This window comes from Octodon degus, unplaced genomic scaffold (assembly GCF_000260255.1).
Source record: "Octodon degus isolate 3935 unplaced genomic scaffold, OctDeg1.0 scaffold00017, whole genome shotgun sequence".
NCBI classification, from domain to species: Eukaryota; Metazoa; Chordata; class Mammalia; order Rodentia; family Octodontidae; genus Octodon; species Octodon degus.
Genome location: NW_004524593.1, coordinates 3,117,970 through 3,140,038, shown reverse-complemented (window position 1 = coordinate 3,140,038; position 22,069 = coordinate 3,117,970). Strand labels below are relative to the sequence as shown.

Here is a 22,069-nt window from a genome sequence, read left to right as displayed (position 1 = left end):
CACAAAATGTATTTCCTGGCCAGGTAATTCTACTATTTAAGATCTGTTGGTGGATTGGGTGCAGGTTGATCTCTGTGGCTAGGAGTTGATGTGTTGGTCAGGTGAGACCAAAACATATTCCTTGGAAATGGAGGATTGAGGATTCCCACTCTGAGTGGAACTATGGGTTGTGCTTTTGGTTGACTTGAATGGTTGTTTGTCTTTCTGGATTCAGTGCTCCTAGTCTCTGTGCTTCTCTAATCAGCACAAAATTTGGATTATTCCTGGCTGAGTGGATTTTTTTTTTTTGTGTGTGTGTGGGTCTTTTGGCCAAATGGAGCCACTGCTTTCCTTCCTAGTGAAGCTGCTGTAGCCTCCTCACTTCTTTGACATCCATGGAGGTGGAAGTCTCCCTACCTGCACAGAGTTGTTGGCATTTTGGCTGTGTGGCTCTATCTTTTCAGGCCAAGTTATCATAACTTCTTCTCTCAAATCCATAAAGGTGGGAGATTTTGCTTGGGTAAGATTATTGGGGTGATTTGGGGGCTGGGTGTGAAGATCAGTCTCAGGGCTCAACTTAGATTGTTATTCTTACTCTGTTTCTAAATGTGACTAACTTTGCAGGCACCCTCTGAGGTTGGCTGTTATCTCTGAACACCTAAGCTGGTAGGAATGCAGAGGTAACACCAAAATTCATGTAATGTTTATTTTTTTGTTCTTATCCAACCTCTGGGTGGTCCGTCCATGCCATTTGCTATAGCATTCCTTTTAAATTGAAACCAGAGTGGTCTTCCTAGGAAGCATCATAGCATGCTAGGGAAGGTGGATGGTTACCTCACAGAAACTAAGCCTGAGGAATTCCTCTCCATGTGGCCATGAGCCCACTTGGGGAAGGGAAAAAAGTGACATAGTTGGTGACATAAGACTGTTGCTCTTATGCTTCTTATTTGAATTTTGTTCAGTTCTGCGTACTATTTGGGTGCTTCAGGCTCGTTTTCAGATTTTAGTGGTGTTTGGGTCTATGGAGAGTTGATAGTTGAACTTTTTTGGGGGAGAAGTGGGCCTAAGACTTCCTGTTCTGTCATCTTGAAGACATCATAATGTTTTTTCTTTGGCTTTTTATTATAGATATTTTCAGTTTCATGCTTTATGAACTGGATGAGAATTTTCATAAAATTATTTCAAATATTTATTGGGGCACTAATAAGTGGGATTAATGAAAGTTTTGCTGTTATTTTTGCACTGTATAATAATATAAAAAGCAACACTCTTTCACCTTTTACTAGACATATATTCAGTCATGTTTCTTGTTTTATAATATGTAAATGCCGACTATAAAATGTGATGTGTTGGTTTTGTGTTTTTTTTCTGCAGAGAGTGATAATGAACTCTCAAGTGGAACAGGTGATGTGTCTAAAGATTGTCCTGAGAAAATCCTGTATTCTTGGGGAGAGTTGCTAGGAAGATGGTAAAAATTTTTTTCTTATTAAAAACTCTATATTTATGTAGTTGTTAATTTGTTCTGTTATTTAAAATGTACATGTTAAAGTTAAAAGAGTAATATCAAAAACTAAAGGGTTGTGTATTACCCTGTTTCTGTCTTTATGATTTTTGTTCTTGCTTTTGTTTTTACTCTTCAAAGTAAAATAAAATTATAATAAATAAACTAAAGGGATGAGTGGAGGACAGAGGAAGGGAAGGGAAAGAGAATGAAGAAAAGGTATTAAGATTTGTGTATAATGGGGAGAAGACACTCTCTCAGGCTTTCACAGAGAGCACATTGGCCAAGCATTGGCCGTGACTCATCCACATGGCTGACACTGACAAAGGTTCTACAGTCTGAGGTACAGGATCTCAGGATAAATCCTGAGGGCATTTCACTGACCTTCTCAGACCAAAAAGCTACAACTCTTGTTGCACAGGTCCTGCTTTACCTTGGTCTTAACCATCCAGTAGAAAAGTATGAAGACGAAATATAGGAAATAAAGCCATGCTGTTAAGTTGAGCTGTGGGGGACTCAGGTCAATAATTTCTGACATTGCCAGTTAAACAGAAGACCCAATGCTATTATGGGCTACTGGACTCTTTTAGAATATTTTGCTGAGTTTACACACCTATAATATTCAATAACGGAACTTCGAAAAAATGGGGTATACCTATGAATGTCCATTTTGTATCTGTGTATTCAAAGTGGTTGGGATAGATATATAGTTGCATTCTCTTAATGAATAGAATGATTTGTTCTAATGGTGTTTGTAAATAGGTTCACAAGTCTGCATCTTGTACAGCAATTAACCACTAAGAAGAATATATGCGGTGTATTATTTGTTGAAACTGTACTTCCGATTTGATTTGAAACTGTCTCATTGCTGTTTATCAATAAAACTTTGGAAAAAAAAAAGAAGAAAGTTAAGAGACAAAAAAAAAAAAGATTTATGGTATACATGTACCAACCTCACAAGGAAATTATTAACCTAAAACAAAGATTAATAAACAAACATTAATAAAACATAATAATTACAGTAGAATTAATAGCCACTCTTTATGTTTGGCTAGGTCTTCCATATATTCTTAGTTTCAGAAAATACATTTGCCATATTATTCTATTCAGGTATAACATTAGAGTTGTCAGTTTTGTGCTACATTGCAAACAAACTTAAATATCTATTGTTAAAGGGTTATGTTTATTTCTTTTCCATATTTGTTGATACTGAAAGGGACTTTAGAGTTTAGATTTATTCATTTTGCCAGTAACTGTAAACTGTAATTTAGTCTGTTTTAGTCTTTGTGTTTAAATACTATTTTATATTAGGGAATATTTTACTTGGAACTGTAAAAAGATACATTGTTTATATTTATTTATTTATTTTTTGCGGAACCGGGGATTGAACTCAGGCCCTTGTGCTTGCCAGGCAAGCACTTATTCTACTGAGCCATCTCCCTGGCCCCTGTTTATATTTATTGAAATAAATGTTGTTTATATTTATGATATTCAAGTTCTTAAAATTAACTGACTGTTGTTATGTTGCTATAATTTATTATTTTATTTTAGGAAAGGGTCTACAGCGTGTTCAGGGTCTCACTAGTGGATTGGATTTGTAGTGATACACCTGTTTTCAGCTTCTCAAGCTCTGGGATTACAGGCATGCCACCACGCCCAGTCTCAATTACCATCTCAGTGCACCCCTGGAGGCGAGGCTGGCACAGCATGCCAGGGATTGAACCCTGGTTCCTGTGCCTGCCTAAGCAGGCACTTTGATCCACTGAGCTATCTGGCTGGCCTGAGTCTGTTACTTTTTAAGGAACTATCCTGAGTAGATGGAAATGTCAGCTGAATCTTCACAGAAAGTTTTATTTATCCTTGCTAATACAAATATAATATGAACACATTTCAAAGAGTATGTTTAACTCATTAATTAATGGAGAACCAGAAAGATCTTACTACCAATCAAAATGAGGCTTGACTTAGAGATTTATGTACTTTACCTCTTAGTTCATTTACACCTTCATGAACAAGAATCATTTCAACAGCTGTTGATATAAATAATTTGCATTACTGTTATTTTTCTGCATATTGAGGGTTGAAACTAACCTAGTCAAAGAGAAATTACTATCCCAATCAAAAGGAAACCTAATCAATCACAGACTAGCCTTGTCAGAGACAAACATCCAAGCTGGAAAACAGAAATCACACTAGGCTTTTCAGAGGGGTTTTAATGCAAAGAACTACTTTACAGTGTTTTAGGGCTGGAAGGACAGAAACAAGATGGTGAAATAAGTAACATAGTAGAAAACAGCTGTGAGCTTTGAAGGACTAACGGAATGAAATGCAAGAGTTATTTGTAACCAGAATCTAGGAACTCATAGAAGATCAAGGAGCTATTACAGGGACTTCTGAAGATTGCACAACTTGTTGCTTAGAGTCTTGAGGATACTCAGGTCTCTTAGGATTTAGAAGGAACTATCTGGAGAGGAGATACTTGATTAGCTCTTTAATTTAGGAGAATACCTTGACCTCATAATTTAATAGGAGAGTGTTTTATGGTTGGTACTGATGCTTCTGGGAAAGCCTGACTGATATTGTGTTTCTCAAGGATTGGAGTATAGTTTGTGTTGGGAGTGCATTCCCTTCTTCTTTTGTTCTACCTTCGACCTCCATATCACTGTTTAACTGTTATGATGGGTAGAACCCTACCTGAAAGCCAGCTGGCATTGAAGTGTAGGATATATGATATGCAGATTCTTAAGCCTTGTACCACTGAATAGAACATAGAAAAGTAGTTGAGAGGCAGTAGGTAAATAATTGCACAGAGGAAGTAAGTTATCCTAATTTTCATTCAGTCATTTTCTGAATCAGCTGAGTAAGATGTTCTTAGCACTCATGCTTTTTAGGTTAGGTAGGGCTTTATTTATTTATGACAGTAATAAATCAAGAAAACAACAGCACCAACAGCTTTCTCTTTGTCTTGTCACTTCGTTATCACTGAGACACAATTCCTGACTGCTGTAACTTAGAGAAAAAGAGGCTTGTTTTGGTTCACACTTGGTAGATTTCAGTGCATGCTCCTCTGGCTGCAAGTCAAGAAGCATGACAGACAAGTGTAGCAGAAGAGGGTTATTTACAACATGGCAGCAAGAGAGCAGATAGCCAGCCAAGGGAGGAGGGAAGATAAACCCTATTGGCTACACTCACAGTGACTTACCGCTTCTGGCGAGATCTCACTTCCGAAGAGTAAGTCAGCCATAAACTCATCAGTGGATTAATCTACTGATGAGTATCACATGCCCATGTCCAGTCACCTCCCAAAAGCCACACCTGTGAATGCATGAGGCTTTGGGGCATCATTAGATGTAAATTGGAACACCTTCCTGATGTCCTTCACCTTTGATCTGAAGGGATACTTTATGGTCTAACCATATGGATATAATCCGTAATAGGTAGGCACTATGGTAGTACATGTTTAGATACTATAGTTTATAGTATAGTTGTATAATTTCTTTCTTCCCCACTTTTTCTGCTGGTGGAAGCTGTGGAATTTATAGGACCTGAACACATGATAGAATTAAGCAGCTGTTTATTTTGACCAGCTCTGCTTATGGCCAGGAGTTATTTTTCCCTGATTCTCTAGTCAAGAACAAGAATATATTCTTCCATGGTAACTGCTCCAGAAACCAAGGATTTTCTTCTTATTGGATCTGTTACTTCTGAGAATTGGGTATTTACTTTGTGTGACTTAACACATTCCTTCCAGAACAGCAAAGTATAACAGCACCTAATACTAATACCTTACACCTCAATTAAATTAATCACAAAGACATTGAAATATGTATTGTGAAACTAACCTTTTAAAATAATTTTTATCTTTTCTATGACTCACTCTCAATGACTAGAATTTTTTTGATAACACCTTTGGAAAGGGAATTCAATTAAAAGGAAATTTCTGGTGAAACTCAGAAGAATTGCCAGTTATAGTGCTAATCTGGTATGTTGCTTGGGCAAATCGCTTAACCTTTTCAAGTTCTACTTTTGAAGTGTAGTAGTATGTGTTTACTCATACATACAGGCTTTCTCTGTGTCTTAGAGGTAGAATACCTTTTTTTAGAGGTTTTTGTTCCCCCTTGCCCCTTGCTTAAGAAAATAGCCAAATTCATATATATATATATATATATATATATATATGTTTTATGTTTTGGATTACATCAGCAATCCTGTGGATTTATGCATATGTGCTGAGCTTTTCCACTAAAAGGAAGATGAATAAATGCATATGCTTATATTTTTAAAAATTCAGTTAGCAAGTCTTCACAAGTCTCCTTTGATTTTCATTTATTTTTTGAGACAAGTTCTCACTGTGTAGCTCAGGTTGGCCTTGGACTCACTGTATAGCCCAGGCTGGCCTTGAACCCACAGGGATTCTACTGCCTTACTCCCCTGTGCCCTGGGAATACAGCTGTGTGCCACCATGCCTGGGCTGATTTTTTTTTTTTATAACTTTTTTTTTTTTTTTTTTTACATAGCAGTTAATGTACTCAAAAAACTTGAATTTAAACAAAATTTCACTTAGTGAAATCTTTGTTTGCCTTTGGATGCCATTATTTCAATATAGATTTAAAGTTCATAATTTATTAGAAAACAGATTTCAAACCTGTGACTTATGTTTGTACTTCTACTTTAGGGGAAGGGAAAAAGGGATAAACTCAAAGGGAGCAGAAATAAGGAAATAATAACAAAAACCAGAAATGAATGAAATTGATAACAGAAAATCAGTGAAGACAGTAAGTCACTGTTACAATTTCAATCTAAAATGATCCCCAGAGCCTCCTGTGTTTGGAACGTGATTGGATTATGTGGCATTATGGCTGACTCCCTCTTTGGAGATGTGGGATTTGCTTGGGAGAGACAGGTCATGGGCATGACTGGAGGGCGTGTCTCCCTGTCTGGTTTTCATTTTCTCTCCTTCTTGGCTGCTGCCAAAGACTGCTGTTTCCTTCACCATGCCTCTCTACCATGTTGATTCTTTGTTGGAGCCTACTGACCATGGCCTGAAATGTGTCCAAAAAGAAACCTCTCTTGCTTTCTAAAAATTAAAAAAAATTATTAGTACGTGTTTGTAGTACATAATGCTTACATTCATCATGGGTGATTGGTGCATGTACCTAGCACATCTTAAATCTTTTTACTTCCCCATTCCCTCCCTTCATCTGTGGGTTCCTTTCCTTTAAGTTGTGATGGTTGGGTATTTTATACCAGCAGTGAGACTAGTGACTAAGACAGCATATCAATAAACTAAAGAATAAAAACAATATAATTATCTCAGCAGGTATATAAAAACATTTGGTAAAATTAAGCATTCATTCATGATAAAAACTCTCAGGAAGTTAAGAATCAAGCAAGCTTTCTCAGTCTGATAAAAGGTACTCATAAAAAACCAACAGCTAACATTGTACTTCAGAGTGAAACACTTAAGACCAGCAACAAGATAGAGATGTCTACTCCTGAGATCCTAGGCCAACAATGGTAAAACCTTTTTGAATTTTCAATGATAGAGACAGTCTTCTATGGCATGTTTGCCACCGCTGTCCTAGGCAGATCAGTAAAGCATGGAAAAGACATAAAAAGTAAAGAGAGTTGAAAGGTAAATATAAAACGATCTTTATTTGCATTGTTTTATTATAGAAAACAAAAACTAAGCAAAAGACCATTTTAGAAGTAATGAGTTTTGCAAGTTTCTAGGATATAAAGTTAATATGTAAGCATCAATCTTATACTTACATACTAACAGTAAAACACCTGAAAGGGGGGAAAAAAAAAAAAACCACCATACAAAAGCACCAGACCGTATGGCACAGTCCTGTAATCCCAGTACTCAGGAGGCTGAGGCAAGAGGATTACTGCAAGTTTGAGGCCATCCTGAGCTACATAATGAGTATAGGGCCTGCCTAACCTATAAAGCAACTCTGCTGTATGTATGTATATATGTATGTAAGTGGTGGTGCTGGGAGTCAACCCCAGGGCCTTATACATACAAGGAAAGAGCTTTAGCACTGAGTCAATTCCTCTGAGACCATATATTAAAAAAAAAAAGCCAAATCAAAAGATGAAAACTTATGTAGAAGTACAGCAAACTGTGCTAGGTCACACTAGAAAATAGTAATGAAAGAAATCAAAGGAGACATAAATAAATGGAAAAATATACTATGTTCATGGAATGACAGACTCAGTTTAGTATTCTTAAGATTTCAGTTCTTAAAGTGATCTATTTTTGGGAGCCACAGGAATCTAGGAAGTTGATCAAATGTGTGCAGGTAGGATTGGGCTTCAGTGCCTAAAGCAAACAAGCTACCTCAGTCCTGAGAAAAACATCCTGTCTGGTTAAGGCCAGCTAGTAGTCACTAGGCAACCTTGTGTCATTTGTTACAGACCTTGCAAAAGTATAAATAAAGGATTGTTTTGTTGTGCATTGAGTTAGGCTTGCCCATCAGGTGGACTCGGGACCACCTAGCCCAGCTTTTGTCTTCTCATCTGTCTTTCTCATTGCGGTCACCATGTCTCCCTGGATAGAACTGTTTGCAGTAAGACCAGCAGATTCCTACAATCTATATTCTTACTGAAATTTCGGTTAAAATCCCAAATTTTTTGTAGTGACAAAGCTGATTGTAAAACTTGTTTGGAACAGTAAACTAAGAAAATAGAAAAAATAATTTTGATTTTATGAAACAAAGTTAGAGGAGACTGTACTTGACTTCAGTGTTTAGGAAACTTAGTCATCAAGAGAGTACTGATGCAAAGACAGACGCTCAGCTTGATGTAAGGTAGATACTTAGCTCAGTGGCACAAAGTAGAGTTCAGAAATAAAGACACACAACTTTAACATTTTTCAAGTAAGATATAGAAATGGCCAGCTAGCACATTAAATGTGTCTTAACATCATCAGTCATCAGGGAATTAAAATCAAAATTTTGATGAGATACCATTTCATGTCCACTAGCATGTAGTAAAAAATGATATATAATAAGAGTTGGCACAGATATGTAGAAATACAGCAGTTTTGGAAAAAATGTATTTATATGTTGAACTCATATTTGCCATGCTACCTACCAGTTTCCATTGTATCCTTACATATTTATATAAATGAAATTATAATGTATGCACGAATGATTATGACAGCTTTGTTCATAGTTTTGTCAAACTGGAAGCTATGTATATGGCCTTCATGATGTAAAGGGACTTACTAGCTATGATACATTCATTCAGTGAAAGACAACCCAGCAACTAAACAGATGAACTACTGATATCAAGAACAATATAATAGATCTCAAATATATATGATTCAAGTGACTTAATACTGTATTATCTCTTTCATCAGAAATTAAGCTAAAACTTAATGATTGAAAAAAGTACCAGGGGTTACTAAAGAATGCAGGTGTTGGAGTAGTGTTAATTCCAAGTGGGCACAGAGGATTTTTGGAGGATTTGTTGTGATCTGATCATCCTGTAACTTGGTTATGACAGTGGCCACACAATCCTATGCACTTGTTGGAATTTATAGAACTATACACTAAATGATGAATTTTATTCTACATAAAATATTCCTTAAATGATAAAAGAATGGAAGATTGGAACAAGATTAAGGCAGTGTTTCTTAAAAAATATTTTTATTCTTCTTCATTAAAATTATGTCAATTGCACATGACCTCTTTAAAGTTATAACTGATTCAAGGCATCTGTTACTACCTGGATGTGCTCAATAAATTCTGATTGAATATTGATTGTAAATACTTATGAATGAAATAGTACTGTAACAGCTTTTGTCTATTTAACTCTGAACATTTTTATATCCGTATTTTAATTTTTATTTTGAGATTTTTGAAATAAAAAATTGTTATATTTCTTGTTAGATAGTAAGTAGGTTCATTTCTTTTATATCTAGTTCCATCTTGAACCTTAAAAGATTATTGGTCCATCTTGTATCTTCATCATGTGATGACATGGTGGGATGTTTTGCCTTAAATAATAAAAATACATGATTTTGGCTGTAAAGTGAAAAATTAATTATAAAGGAGGGAGGCTTGGAAGCAGACAATAGCTAGAATACAGCTGAAAATAATCTGGGGTAAAGATTTTTTTAACTCAGGCTGGTAGCCGAAGGTGACATGTAGTCAGTATATTTTTGAGAGAGAGCTGATAGTTTGTTTCCTGTGTGGACTGAGAAAGTGAAATAGCTGATCGTTGTTCAAGTTTTTGCCTTGAACTTCAAGAAGACTTGACATTTATTCAAATATGAAAGGAAATGAAGCTCATGTTTGCATGATAACCATATTTTGAAGATGATGAAATGTCTTTGACATCCAGTTGAATGTATTCATTAATTGATTTTATGTAAAATGTATTTAAAAGAAATATAAGGAAGAAAATATGAGTTTGGGAGCCATGTATATTATATATAAATATTTATTTATTTTAATGTATTTTAGTACAGAAACCTGTTGGGAAGTAATACCACGGGCTGATGAAGTCTGTACATAGCTCTGGGTATGCACTCTGTGTATGGAACAGAAGCATCAAGTGGACAAAGATATCTAATATAGAATTGACAAGTTTTTCAGCTAAATTGCAGTATATATCTTACTTCAGAAATAAAATATTACCTTTCTAAATTATACTGTTTTTATTAGTGAACTTTAAGAAATTAAAGTCTGTTCTATAGAGCCCTAAACTTTGTGCCTTGAGAATTTTTTAAAATGAGGATATACTGTATTCTTATTTAAATAAAATCTAGTGAAATACTTTGAATTTGTTAAATAACTAGATCAATCTATTAAAACAAATCTCTATAAAGTTTAGAATTTACATAGCTAAATATGCCATCAGAAAGATATGAAGGAAAGGTACTATTTTAAAATCGGATAATACAGAAAAAACTGAAAACAGACTAAAGTCTTGTAATGGGGAGTTTCTATAAGATATTGCTGTCAAGCTGTAATGAAGAAATAAGTCATGGAAAAAAACCAAGTCAGGGACTGGTGAGATAGCTCAGCAGTCTCAAAGCACCTGCTCAGGCAAGCTTAGGCAAGTGCCAGGACCACCGTTCAATCACTGGCACCACATGCCATGCCAGCCCCACCTCCAGGGCAGGCTGAGCTGGCCACACACACAGACACACACAGAGACACACACACACACACACACACACACACACACACACACAATAGTGAAAGAAAAGAGGAAAATTTCTGATGGGAGAACTTCAGGGGGAAGGGAGGGATACATGGAAAAAGGGACATAAAGGAATGAAGATGTGTTATATACATATACCAACTGCCCATGATGAATGTAATCATTATGTACTACAAACATGTACTGATAAAACTTAAAGTAATTCCTTCTATAAAAGTTGATGTTTATGCCAGTTATGCAAGGTCGGGTCTACTTTTGTTACTAAATTTTGTCAATAGTTTGCCACACATTTTCAAAATCAGAGGCAGTTATCAAAAATTATGCTCTCCAATTCTGTAAGTCCTTTAAATAATCTAATATTTAAGTCACCAAAGCTAGTATTTTGAAAAGATCTAAAATCTTGCTACTGTTTTCAGATTAATTTTTTAACCTTAATATAAATATTTTGCTTTATTTATCAAAATTGTATTGAATGCCTTCAATGGACTAGGTACTGTTAGGTGCTTAGAATATGTAAGTAAAGACACAGAATCTTGTGCTTGTGAAATTTCTATTCATGCTTTTAAAAACTAGCTGATTGCTGTATAGTTAGTATATATTTGCTTCTGCATGACTTTAAATGATTGTATTGGGTATCTGTTGTACTCAGCATTTGAAGGAAAACAGTTTAATATAGGACACATAATTTAGAGGATTATTTTATAATATTTACCCAAGTCAAATGCAAAAGAATGTGGGAGATCTGCCCACACAATGGAGACCCAAAGAATCCAAATGAGGTCTTGGATTCCACACCAATGTGTATGAGTCCACCTAAAGACCTAGAGCCAATAGCAGTCCCTGCCCCCAACCCCATGAGTCCAACTGGAAACCTAGAGCCCACTACCATGTCTCATGCAGCTCCATATCAAGGACCTGTGCTGGGAAGGCTAAAGGTCTGTGATGGAAGCTAGGAAGTGCGCACCAGCGGGATGAAGGATGTGTGCCAGCAGGCTGAGGGATCTGCACTGGTACCAGGAAGTGTCACTCTTAAGTAAAGACCAGAGCTCCCCTGAAGAGAGCCACTGCCATCCTCAGTGATAGTCAGATCCATAGCACCTCAGATGATTGTTCAAATCAGGAAAGCAAGCATGGACAAGCTTCTCCAGAAGAATCAACAACTGGCATCCCCCCTTCTCTTTCAATTCTTTTTTTTATGCTATTGGCAACAATCCTCAAGTGGATCTTCCAAAACCATGCTGATCGAGTTCCACAGGTTTGACCTAGTTATCAGTCCACCCACTTGGTCAATTTGATAACTAGGGACATATCCTTGTCCTACATAAGCCGTAGTTTCCAGTGGCAGATCTGTGAAAAGTAATAATGTCTTGAGCTCTTCATATTTGCATTAATATCACATTCATTCCCATACCAAAAGCAAAATATTTAAAGGGCGATTGAAATTCAAGGTTAAAACCATAAGACTTTGACTAATTCACCTGATTATAAACACATCTAAATACTACATTAGAATCATGTTTAAAAAGCCATTATGACCACAATCCTTGGTTCACGTTAACTTTTTTTTTTTTTTTTTTGAGTGGTACTGGGAATTGAACTCAGTACCTTGTGCTTCCCAGGCAGGCACTGTGCCACTGAGCTATACCCCTGGTCCCTCATTAACTTTTAACAGGGCATGAGAAGGGTAAAAAACAGGATCCCTCGCAGTTCAGGTATACTGTTTCCTTCAGGTGAAAAGCTTCAGTTCATTTTTTCCATTGTCATGTTGTTCTCAACAACCACATTCTCCTCTGTTTCATCCTTGAAATCCATAATTCCACTGGAGCCTCCCCTCTGGTCAGATGCTTCAAATCATGTTGTTGGCTCTTTACTCTTAATTTCAAGCATAGATCTGGCCAAAAGCTCTCAATAGTAATCATACTACCATCCCAACAGTAGACTACATTGAAATTATTTTGCCATCCAAGCACTATCTGTAAACAATCAAAATGCAGACCAGCTTCCTGCCAAAGCACAAATTGTACCATCTGTGATCCAGAATCCAATGCAGTCCTTCTCAATAAAGCCTCCTGAGCTTTATCCTAACTGGAAGCATTTCTATCAGTACTGATTTTTCCAGGCTCTGACCAGAGTCTCCCATATAGTTTACAGCATATAGTGGCTGCCTCTTGGGTTAGTCTATCAAATGCTTTCCCAATTAATTCCCAAGGTCTTAAGCAACATGGCCAGGCAATGTCACAGCAACAATCATACTGTCCTGGTACCAATTTTGTTGTAGTCAGGGTTTGCAAGGGAAAAATATAATACAAGACATAATTTATAGGATTATTTTCTAGTCACCCCAAAAATCAAATGCAAAAGAGTGAGGGAGATCTGTCCATGTAATAGAGACCCAAAAGGGTCTGGATCCATGAGGGCCTGGATCCCATGGCAATTTCCTCCATGAATTTAGCTGAAGACCTAGAGCCCATGATAGTGTCTTCTGTGAGTCCAGCTGGAGGCGTAGAACCCACACCAGTGTCTCATGCACATTTGCAACTAGGTTCTGCACTGGGAAGGCCCAGAGGTCAGTGGTGGAAGGGAAGTCTGCCAGCAGGATGAAGAATCTGTGTCAGCAGACTGAAGAATCTGCACTGGAGCCAGTGAGTGAGAATAAGGTAAGGAGCAGAGCTCCCCAAAAGAGAACCATCATCAGTGGCGGTGAGCTTCTCCAATGGTAGCAGTTGAGTTCATATCAAGAAAGCCAATGTAATAAGCTTCTCCAAGAGATCAACAGCCTGCACCCTCTTCCTCCTGGAGTAAGGAAATGATGCTCAGAGAACCAGAGCTCCCCCAAAGTGAATTTCAGCAATCTTCAGCAACCTCAAGGTCCCAAGCTTCTCTGACAATGAGAACAGCTGAGTGAAAGCCAACATGACAAGCTTCTCCAGGAGAATCAACAGCTCCCACCCTCTTCCTCTGCAGTTCTCTTTTTATGCTTATGATAGCAATCCTCAGATGGGCCCGCTACACCCAGCACCATACTAATTCAGTTTAGTTGAGTGTTACAAGTTGACCACCAGTTATCCACCACAGTATCTGTCTTGTTTCTAGCATGGGATTTGACAAATATAAATATTTGCCTACTTTGCAGTTCCTGATACCTGCAGTTAATGTTCTGTCAAAGCAATGGCCATGTGTACTTATGTGTTTAATAAAATATTGGAAGCAAATAATTATTTTAATAAATTGCTTTTGTCTGTGTCTTTCCTTCTCATGGATGTATACTTGTAGCATTTGGTTTAATATGAATTACCATCTCTGAAGTAATCCAGTGTTGTATGCAATATGATTGATACAAATAATAAACTATGAGTGTTTAACAGTGATTCAGTTTTTAAATTTTTTTATTTTTCTTAATACATATTTGCAGTGAATAATATTATATTCTTTTGGGGAGTTTCATGTATCTTAATTCTTTTTAGATACTCTTTTTCCTCTTTGCATTTGCAAGTGATCTGTCTTCCTGTTTCCTATTTTATTTTACTCTTTATCCTTTGGGTTTTTTGATATAAAGGAAATCATGCCTTTATATTGGCATGATTTATCTCTCTTAATATTATGGTATCAGGGCTGGGGAGATGGCTCAATAGAATAAACACTTCCCTGGCAAGTGCAAGGATCTGAGTTCAAGCCCTGGTTCCACCAAAAAAAAAAAAAAATAATAATATTATAGTGTCAAGGTACATCCATTGTAGGAAAATGGATTCAGTTCTTTTTATTTTTTAAATCTTTAATATTTTAAAATTTTGTGTGCTTGGTACAGGGTCTCACTATGCAGCATGAATTCATAGTGATCCTCCTGTTTTCAGCCTCCCAAGTGCTGGGTGGGATTGTAGGCATGCGCTACCACGCTTGGAATCTGTGGCAGGCACAGCATGCCTGGGGGTGAAGGCCGGCATGGTATGTGGTACCACGGATTGAACCCTGGTCCCTGCACTTGCCTAAGCAGGCACTTAGTCTATTGAGCTACCTTGCTGGTCCCAGTTCTTTTTAAATTCAGTCTATGAAGATAAATAGTGTCTAGGTTTTTAAGCATACTGAAAAGATATTTTCATAATTTCGGGGTAGACAGCCGAGGATCTAGTAAGGCAGAATGTCAATTTAAGTTGAATTATATCATTATAGATAGAATATTTATTTGAGGATTGCTGAATATTAACTTGTAAAGGATATGTATATACATATTTATTTTGTATACAGGTGTGTGATCTGAATTTGAAAAGCGTAGGCAAATCATTATACAAACCCTGATCCAACAGAATATTTAATTAAGCTGATTTGTCTCTTCTTTGTGCCTGTAATGTTGGAAATATATTGTAGTAGGACAAACGGGTGTCAGAAGTTGTTACAGAAGTCCATATAGATAAAATTGGTATCAATTGAGATAGAAGTTCATGGACTTTGGAGAGCTTCTTTTTTTTTTTTTTTTTTGGTATTATTTTAGTTATGGTCTATAGGATCTACAGGGTCTCACTATGTAGATCGGACTCATAGTGATCTGCCTGTGTTCAGCCTCCCAAAGAGCTGAGATTACAGGGGTGTGCCAGCACACCCAGTCTCAATGCATCCTGGGGATGGGGCTGGCACAGCACGCTGGGTGGAGAGGTTCTTTCTAAGACAGGATCTTACTTTGTGTTTCAAGCTGGACTTGAACTCACTGTGTAGCCCAGGCTGGCCTTGATCTTGAGGTGATTCTCTGCCTTAGCCTAGTCTCCCAAGTGCTGGGATTGCTGGCATGTGCCACCATGCACAGTGATGTTCATATTTATACCCATCAGCTAACTAAACTTTTGTATTTTTGGTTATAGAAACTAAGCTGCTAATACTATTGGGCTGGACATAGAATAAGTTAGGAGGAGGTAGAACTTGTATGGTTCAACACTTAAAGAATATGAGTGTGGAACCTCACTCTACTGAGGAGTTGCACTTGGTGCAACTTAGCCTAATCACAGAGAAGGGGACATATAGGTCTGAGGGCACTTTGTCCTTCAGTCGTCTCCTACCTCACACGCTAGCCAACTTGCCATATGTTTATCTCAGGGCACTCAGTTCTCTTTTATGCCCACAAGTATGCAGCTATCACACTTCTTATTATAAATAAATTCATAGGATGGTTTTAACAAGTAAATGAAAGGAAGAAAAAATTTCCTCTTAAGTTAGAGCAATATGGCTCACCAGTAAATAAGATGAAAACAAGAAAAAAATGCCAAAGACATTAAGCTTAAGAACTACTATTGCTTCATGCCCTCTGTCATGTTGGTCTTTGACCCAGGATTATATTTTTGTGTAAACTAATAAATGCACTTTATATAGCAACAAAGAGTTTAAGAGTGGTAAAGAGAGTGTGAATGCTTTGTGTTCTTCTTTTTGCAGGCACAGTAACCTTGGTGCACGACCTAAAGGGCTCTCCACCTTGGTGAAGAGTGGTGTTCCTGAAGCATTGAGGGCAGAAGTATGGCAGTTACTAGCAGGCTGCCATGACAACCAGGCAATGCTGGATAGATACCGAATTCTTATCACAAAGGTAGAAACTCTTTTTCATTTTATTTTCATGTGAGGCAACATATTAAATACTGTTTTCCGTAGCATCCACAAGTCTTAAATGTCTTGAACTTCTTTTAAAAATATTGCTATGGTGTGCTTAATACTGCTGCCTATTGAGCATTCATTGGGTGGACAGTGGTAAACAATGCCTATAATTATCTTTGAGTGCTTTATGCTATCTCATTTTTTTCATGAGCATCTTTATAGTTTCTTTTGCCAAATTGGAATATACAGTTTGCCCTTTGTATCCTGAGATCTGTTTTTATTAGTGCAGTCAATACAACTATAAATTGAAAATACTTGAAAAAATTACATCTCTTCTGAATATGTCCAGACTTTTTTCTTGGCATTATTCTCTAAACAATACAACAACTACTTACATAGTAATTTATGTTGTATTAGGGATTATAAGGACTCTAGAGTTGGTTTAAGGTACATGGGAAGATGCATGTAGGTAAAAAAGTTATGCACACATTTTATGGCAGGACTTCAACACAGATTTTGGTACCTACAAGGAAGTCTGAAACCACAGTCTCCCACAAGTACCAAGGGACAAGCTATATTTGTTTTTTTCTGATTTTCTTTTGGCTGGCTCAGGGAGAGACTGGTACGGCAAGGGGTGCAGGGGATCGAACCAAGGTCCCCTGAACCTGCCTAAGCTTGCCTAAGCAGGTGCTTTAGACCATTGAGCTATTTTGCCAGCCCTTTTCTGACTTTCAACCAGAAGACATGTTTTGTTGGTTAAAATATATAGTTAGAATTTTACCAATTGAATTGTAATTTTAAAATGAAATTAAAAGGATTTTTGTGCTTAGGCAACCTTATACCTAAATGTTGTGGATAGTTGTCCATATTTTTATTGGTAGATGTCCTTTTCCAATGTAAATTCCTTTGCTTGTATCTAAATATCTCATTTCAGGCTGTAGTGAAGGTAAATGTTGGCCTTTTCTCCCTTTACCTCTTAATCTCCTCTAAGTTATGGGACTTTAAATAATAGTAGCTTTTGTTTTTTTTTCAAATTCTGTGTGCTTAAGTGAGATTTTCAGTGATATGACTTTGTTCTTCAGAATAAAGCAACTTAAAGATTTTTTTAATTTTTTATTATTTTTTTAACTTAAAGATTTTTATCCCATGTAATTCCTCCGTTTTTTGCTTCCCTCTTTGCCTGCTTGATTTCTACAAATACCTTCTAAGTGCATGTCATTGCTAAATTCAGGTGAAAAATACAACTTTTATCATTCTTTTAAAAAGTTTAGTGATCTCCACAGTAGGATGTGGCAGAGGAGTCATTGGTATATGTGAAAAAAATTTTCCAAGTTCAATTTGTATTTTTGAAATAATAAACAACCAGGCTATTAAATTAGTCTAGTATTTGCAGTGTCGTGGTCCTTGGGCCTGATGGCTGTGTGTTGTGTTGTGGTTTAGAAGTGGCCTGAGCCTGTGGAACTTGCAGAGTGGAATGATAGTAGTGCATACTTGTATATTCACATTCAGAATGTCACAGTTTTCTTGCAGTTTTCATGTGATAGATTAAAGGGATTTATAAATTATCTACTTACTAATTTTTGTGAAGTGTATGGATGGTTTGAAAAGATTATTGTTACATATGATGATATATGAAAAAATGAAGTTATTTTTTTCTTTCAAGGGAGAATTAATGTCTGGTGATGAGCAACAAAGTAACTACTTTTAGAAATAAACTATTGTTTAAAGAAGGATGCTTTAAAACATTTGGCAATTCAAAAATCACTAAATGACTTTGTCAATGAAAATTGCATGCCATGGCTTACTATACATATAGATCACTTCTTCATCTAAGTAACAAATTATGTGCTTTCTGTGAACATTCAGGGATTAGCAGATACTTCTCTATCCCTTCACTGAAATTGAGAGGCTTTGTTGATTTCATTCTTTTTAAGATTTCAAAGTTTGGGAAAGATATAGAGATTATTATCCACAATATTATTTACTAACTTCTACACTTGATCTTAGCCAAAAGCCTGAGAAGTGATTCTTTTTTTTTTTTTTAATATTTATTTATTTATTTGTTTATTTTGTGTGTGGCCAGCTCAGCCCACCAGGGGGCGGGGCTGGCTGGTATGTGGTGCTGGGGGATTGAACCGTGGTCCCTGTGCTTTGCTTAGCTTAGCTTGTTCTAAGTAGGTGCTTTAGACCACTGAGCCATCTCACCAGCCCCTGAGAAGTGATTCTAACTTCTAATAATAATATATGTTCATAAATGTGTTAAAACTTCAACCAGTTATACTACACACAGTGAAAATTTGAATATACAACTTGCAGAAAAAACTTGGATCAAGTGACAGAACAGGAAAAAAGATTTTTTTTTTCTCCTCACTGAATAAAATACAAGGAATTATGCTGGGAGTGTTAGCACACTGTAATCTCAGCACTTGGGAGGCTGAGGCAAGAGTATTGCTGTGAATTTGAGACAAGCTTGGGCTGCATAGTGAGTTCAAGGCCTGCCTGAACTGCAGAGTAACACCCTGTCTCAAAAACAACAACAACAAAAGATATAAGGAAAATACTTGCAAGGCCAAGAACTATTATTTCCCAGATTCCTTTCTTTCTGGAGTCCTGGCTGTGAATTACTATCTGAAAATGAAGATCGGAAAGAAGCAAAAATCATACTATTGCCTGGCAAGGTGAGCACCACTAGTTGTGAAGTTTTGCATTTGCTCCTGGGTGTTTTATTCTCAATCATTTTACAGTTTCAGTTTCCTAGTTTGCTAACCTGCGTGGAAACAGCAACTTCTGATTCTCTTGACTGTAGCCCCTGTGGTGGCAGACCTATAATCTAGTATCTCCAGTCTTTGGCTCTTCCAGTTCTTCTAGTGGTCAAGTACCTGGGTATGTGAGTTAATTACTTTTTGAAATATCTAAATTCTGAGGGGATTTGACTCACCTTATCAGATACAAGAGTTACATTTCTTGTTATATAGGTCTTGCTTTATCTTGGTGTCATCCAGCAGGAAAGTATAGAAACAAAGTATAAAAAGTAAAACCATATTAATATGCTGAGCTGTAAAATGCTCAAGTCAACAACTTCTGACATTGCCAGTCCTACTGATAACCCACTACTATTATGGACTACTGGCCTCTATTGGAATATTTTGCTGAATTCACGCACCTACAATATTTAAATGACAATGGAATACCCTTCTCTGACAAAACTAAACAAAAAAGGGGAATACAAATGAAGGACCATTTTGTATCTGTATATTCAAATAGGATAGATATATGGCTACTTTCTCTTAATTCAGTGAATAGAGAGATTTGTTCTAATAATATTTGTGGACAGGATATCATGTCTGCATCTTGTAGAATGAATAACCACTAAGACAACAATATGCAATGTATTAATGATTGAAACTGTCCTGTTAATCGGTTTTGAAACTGTCTCATTGCTATTTGTTTCTCAATAAAATTATTTAAAAAAATATTTAAATTCTATCGATTTGGCATATACTTATCACAAGGTAGGTGTGGAAAATAAGGAAAGAAATACACTCTCCACCTTAGCCAAGCTAGAGATAACAGGCACAGTCTTCCAAATTGCTCAGTCATCCAAGATTTGTGACAGCAGCACAAGTTTGAGTTCCCAGGGCTATCCTGACTTCGCACCAGCTGGCACAAATTTGAAGGTCCCACAGACTTCTCAGGTTTGGTATTTGCTAGAATGATTGAGAACTCAGGAAAGAGCTCCACTCATGATTAAAGTTTTATTTTGTATTTTAATAGTGAAAAGGTACAAATCAGAGCCAGCCAAAGGTAGAGTCACACAGAGTAAAATAAAGCACTAAGAGAGTGCCAGATATTATGGTTCTTCCATCATCTGCAGAGACATAATCACCTTGCTGGCATCATCCTCAAGGGTGTACCCTCCTGGATACACCAAGGAACTAACCAAGGAAGCCTACCAAACTTTTCTCTAGAGTTTTTATTAGGATTTCATTACATAGTTTTGATTGGGTGTATCATCCCCCATGTGATTTAACTCAATTTTTGGGCTTTCTTCTTCCCCAGGGATTGGACTGATATCATGTGTCTCTAGCCCCATCCCTCTACTCACAAGATTGGTCTTTGTGGTTTGACCAGTCTCATTCTGAGTCTTCTATTAGTGCAGTACCTGTGAGTTACCTGATTACCATAAACAATTACATGGTATGGGGCCTACATGAATAGCTACTTCTGTTATTTAGGAAATTTCATATATTTAGAGGTCACCTCTTAGGAGATTGAACAATGGTCAAACATCTGTTGAGTTGGTCTAATAAAGTCTGTCACCTTTTGAAAGCATTTTCCCTTGCTAAGAATGCTGGATTATGCCTGTCATCACAGCTCTCAAGATACACTATAAAATATTTTAATATATATTTAGTAATTTATTTCAGAATGACACATGTATACTATTTGCTACTTGAGGTTGAGTAGAAATGTATCACCAAGATTATAATAAATATTTCCACATTCAGTTCCATTCACATTAAGTTTATAAATCTATGATAGCATGAACTTTTAATGTTACTCTTACTGTTAATGGTATAGTTTATCAAAAACATTTTCCGACCAATAGTATAGAAATATGTGGGTCTGATCAAATGCTCTGAAACTCTCAAGTCAATACTTCTGTGACAAGAGGTACACTACAATGGTATATTTAATGTCATAGTCTTGCTTTCATCATAGCCAAGCATAATAAGATGAATAATGTTATTATTTCTAAAATTTTTTTCTATGTTTAGGAGTAGAAATGAGACAGCAAATGTTTGTAGCTAAGAGAATATTCATGTACTTTCGTGGTGAATACATTTGAGCTTCTACCACACAGTAGGAAGAACATGAACACCCATAGAATTTTCAATAAGAAGTGCCCCTACATTTGGCATTTGTCTGTGATGGTTCAGCAGCTGTTAGTCTGTTCTTTCAGTCTAATTTTTTTTGTCTTATTAAGGGAATGTTATGATTTCAAAGTCAGTTAATGAAATGGTTCAGCTTGAACAAACAGAATTGTTTTATAAAAACCCTAGCAGAGAAGATTGAAGATTGCATAGAAAAGAAGCAATCTGAATTATTTACAAAGAAATCTTAAAACTTGGCTTCTGTGAAAAAGTTGACTGTCATTTGACTCTGCAGTCAATGTATGCTAGTCAAAAATCTGTAGGCACAAACCACAGTTTGAAGCATTCTTTTCAGAGGTAGCAAACAGAGCCAGCAGACTAGATCTGGCCTAAAAAGATGCATTGTGTATCAAATAATAATAAAGCTATACTTTGTTTTGCCTTAGGGTTAATATGTTGTCATTCCATATTCTTTATATTTTAATACCAGTGTGATCCTTGTATATCTTTGATTTTGTAACTTTATTACACCAGGATTTACACCATTGCCTTACGAAAGGGGCTATCATAGTGTGATTTGAACTTTTTTTCCCCCAATAAACCTTAAATCTTTTTCTTTCTGTTGCTATTTTTTAACATTTATTTTAAAGAGAGGATTTTAACTTCTTAATGTCTACTTCCCAAGCAGACTGTAAAGTTTAGGAGAGGAAGGAGCACTATTATTTTGTTTCTTAAGACATACTTTATGTCTGACATAATTCTAGCTTATAAATGAAGTTTGCTCTCTCTCTCTCTCTCTCTCTCTCTCTCTCTCTCTCTCTCTCTCTTTTGCTGTCTGTCTCTCTCTGTCTCTCTCTGTCTCTGTCTCCCTCTCTCCTCTCCTCTCCTCTCCTCTCCTCTCCTCTCCTCTCCTCTCCTCTCTTCTCTCTTTTCTCTTCTCTCTTCTCTCTTCTCTCTTCTCTTCCCT

General features: G+C 36.6%; 1 protein-coding gene across 8 annotated transcripts in view; it reads left to right on the top strand.

The window, feature by feature from the left end:
- The window catches only part of Rabgap1l (RAB GTPase activating protein 1 like), a 711,712-nt gene that overhangs the window by 208,239 nt on the left and 481,404 nt on the right, over positions 1 to 22,069 (top strand). For all 8 annotated transcript variants that reach the window (XM_004626788.2, XM_023710325.1, XM_023710327.1 and 5 more), the window contains 2 exons: positions 1,354 to 1,447; positions 16,073 to 16,223. In XM_004626788.2, coding sequence (XP_004626845.1) covers positions 1,354 to 1,447; positions 16,073 to 16,223 — 245 coding nt within the window. The remainder of the gene's footprint in view (positions 1 to 1,353; positions 1,448 to 16,072; positions 16,224 to 22,069) is intronic.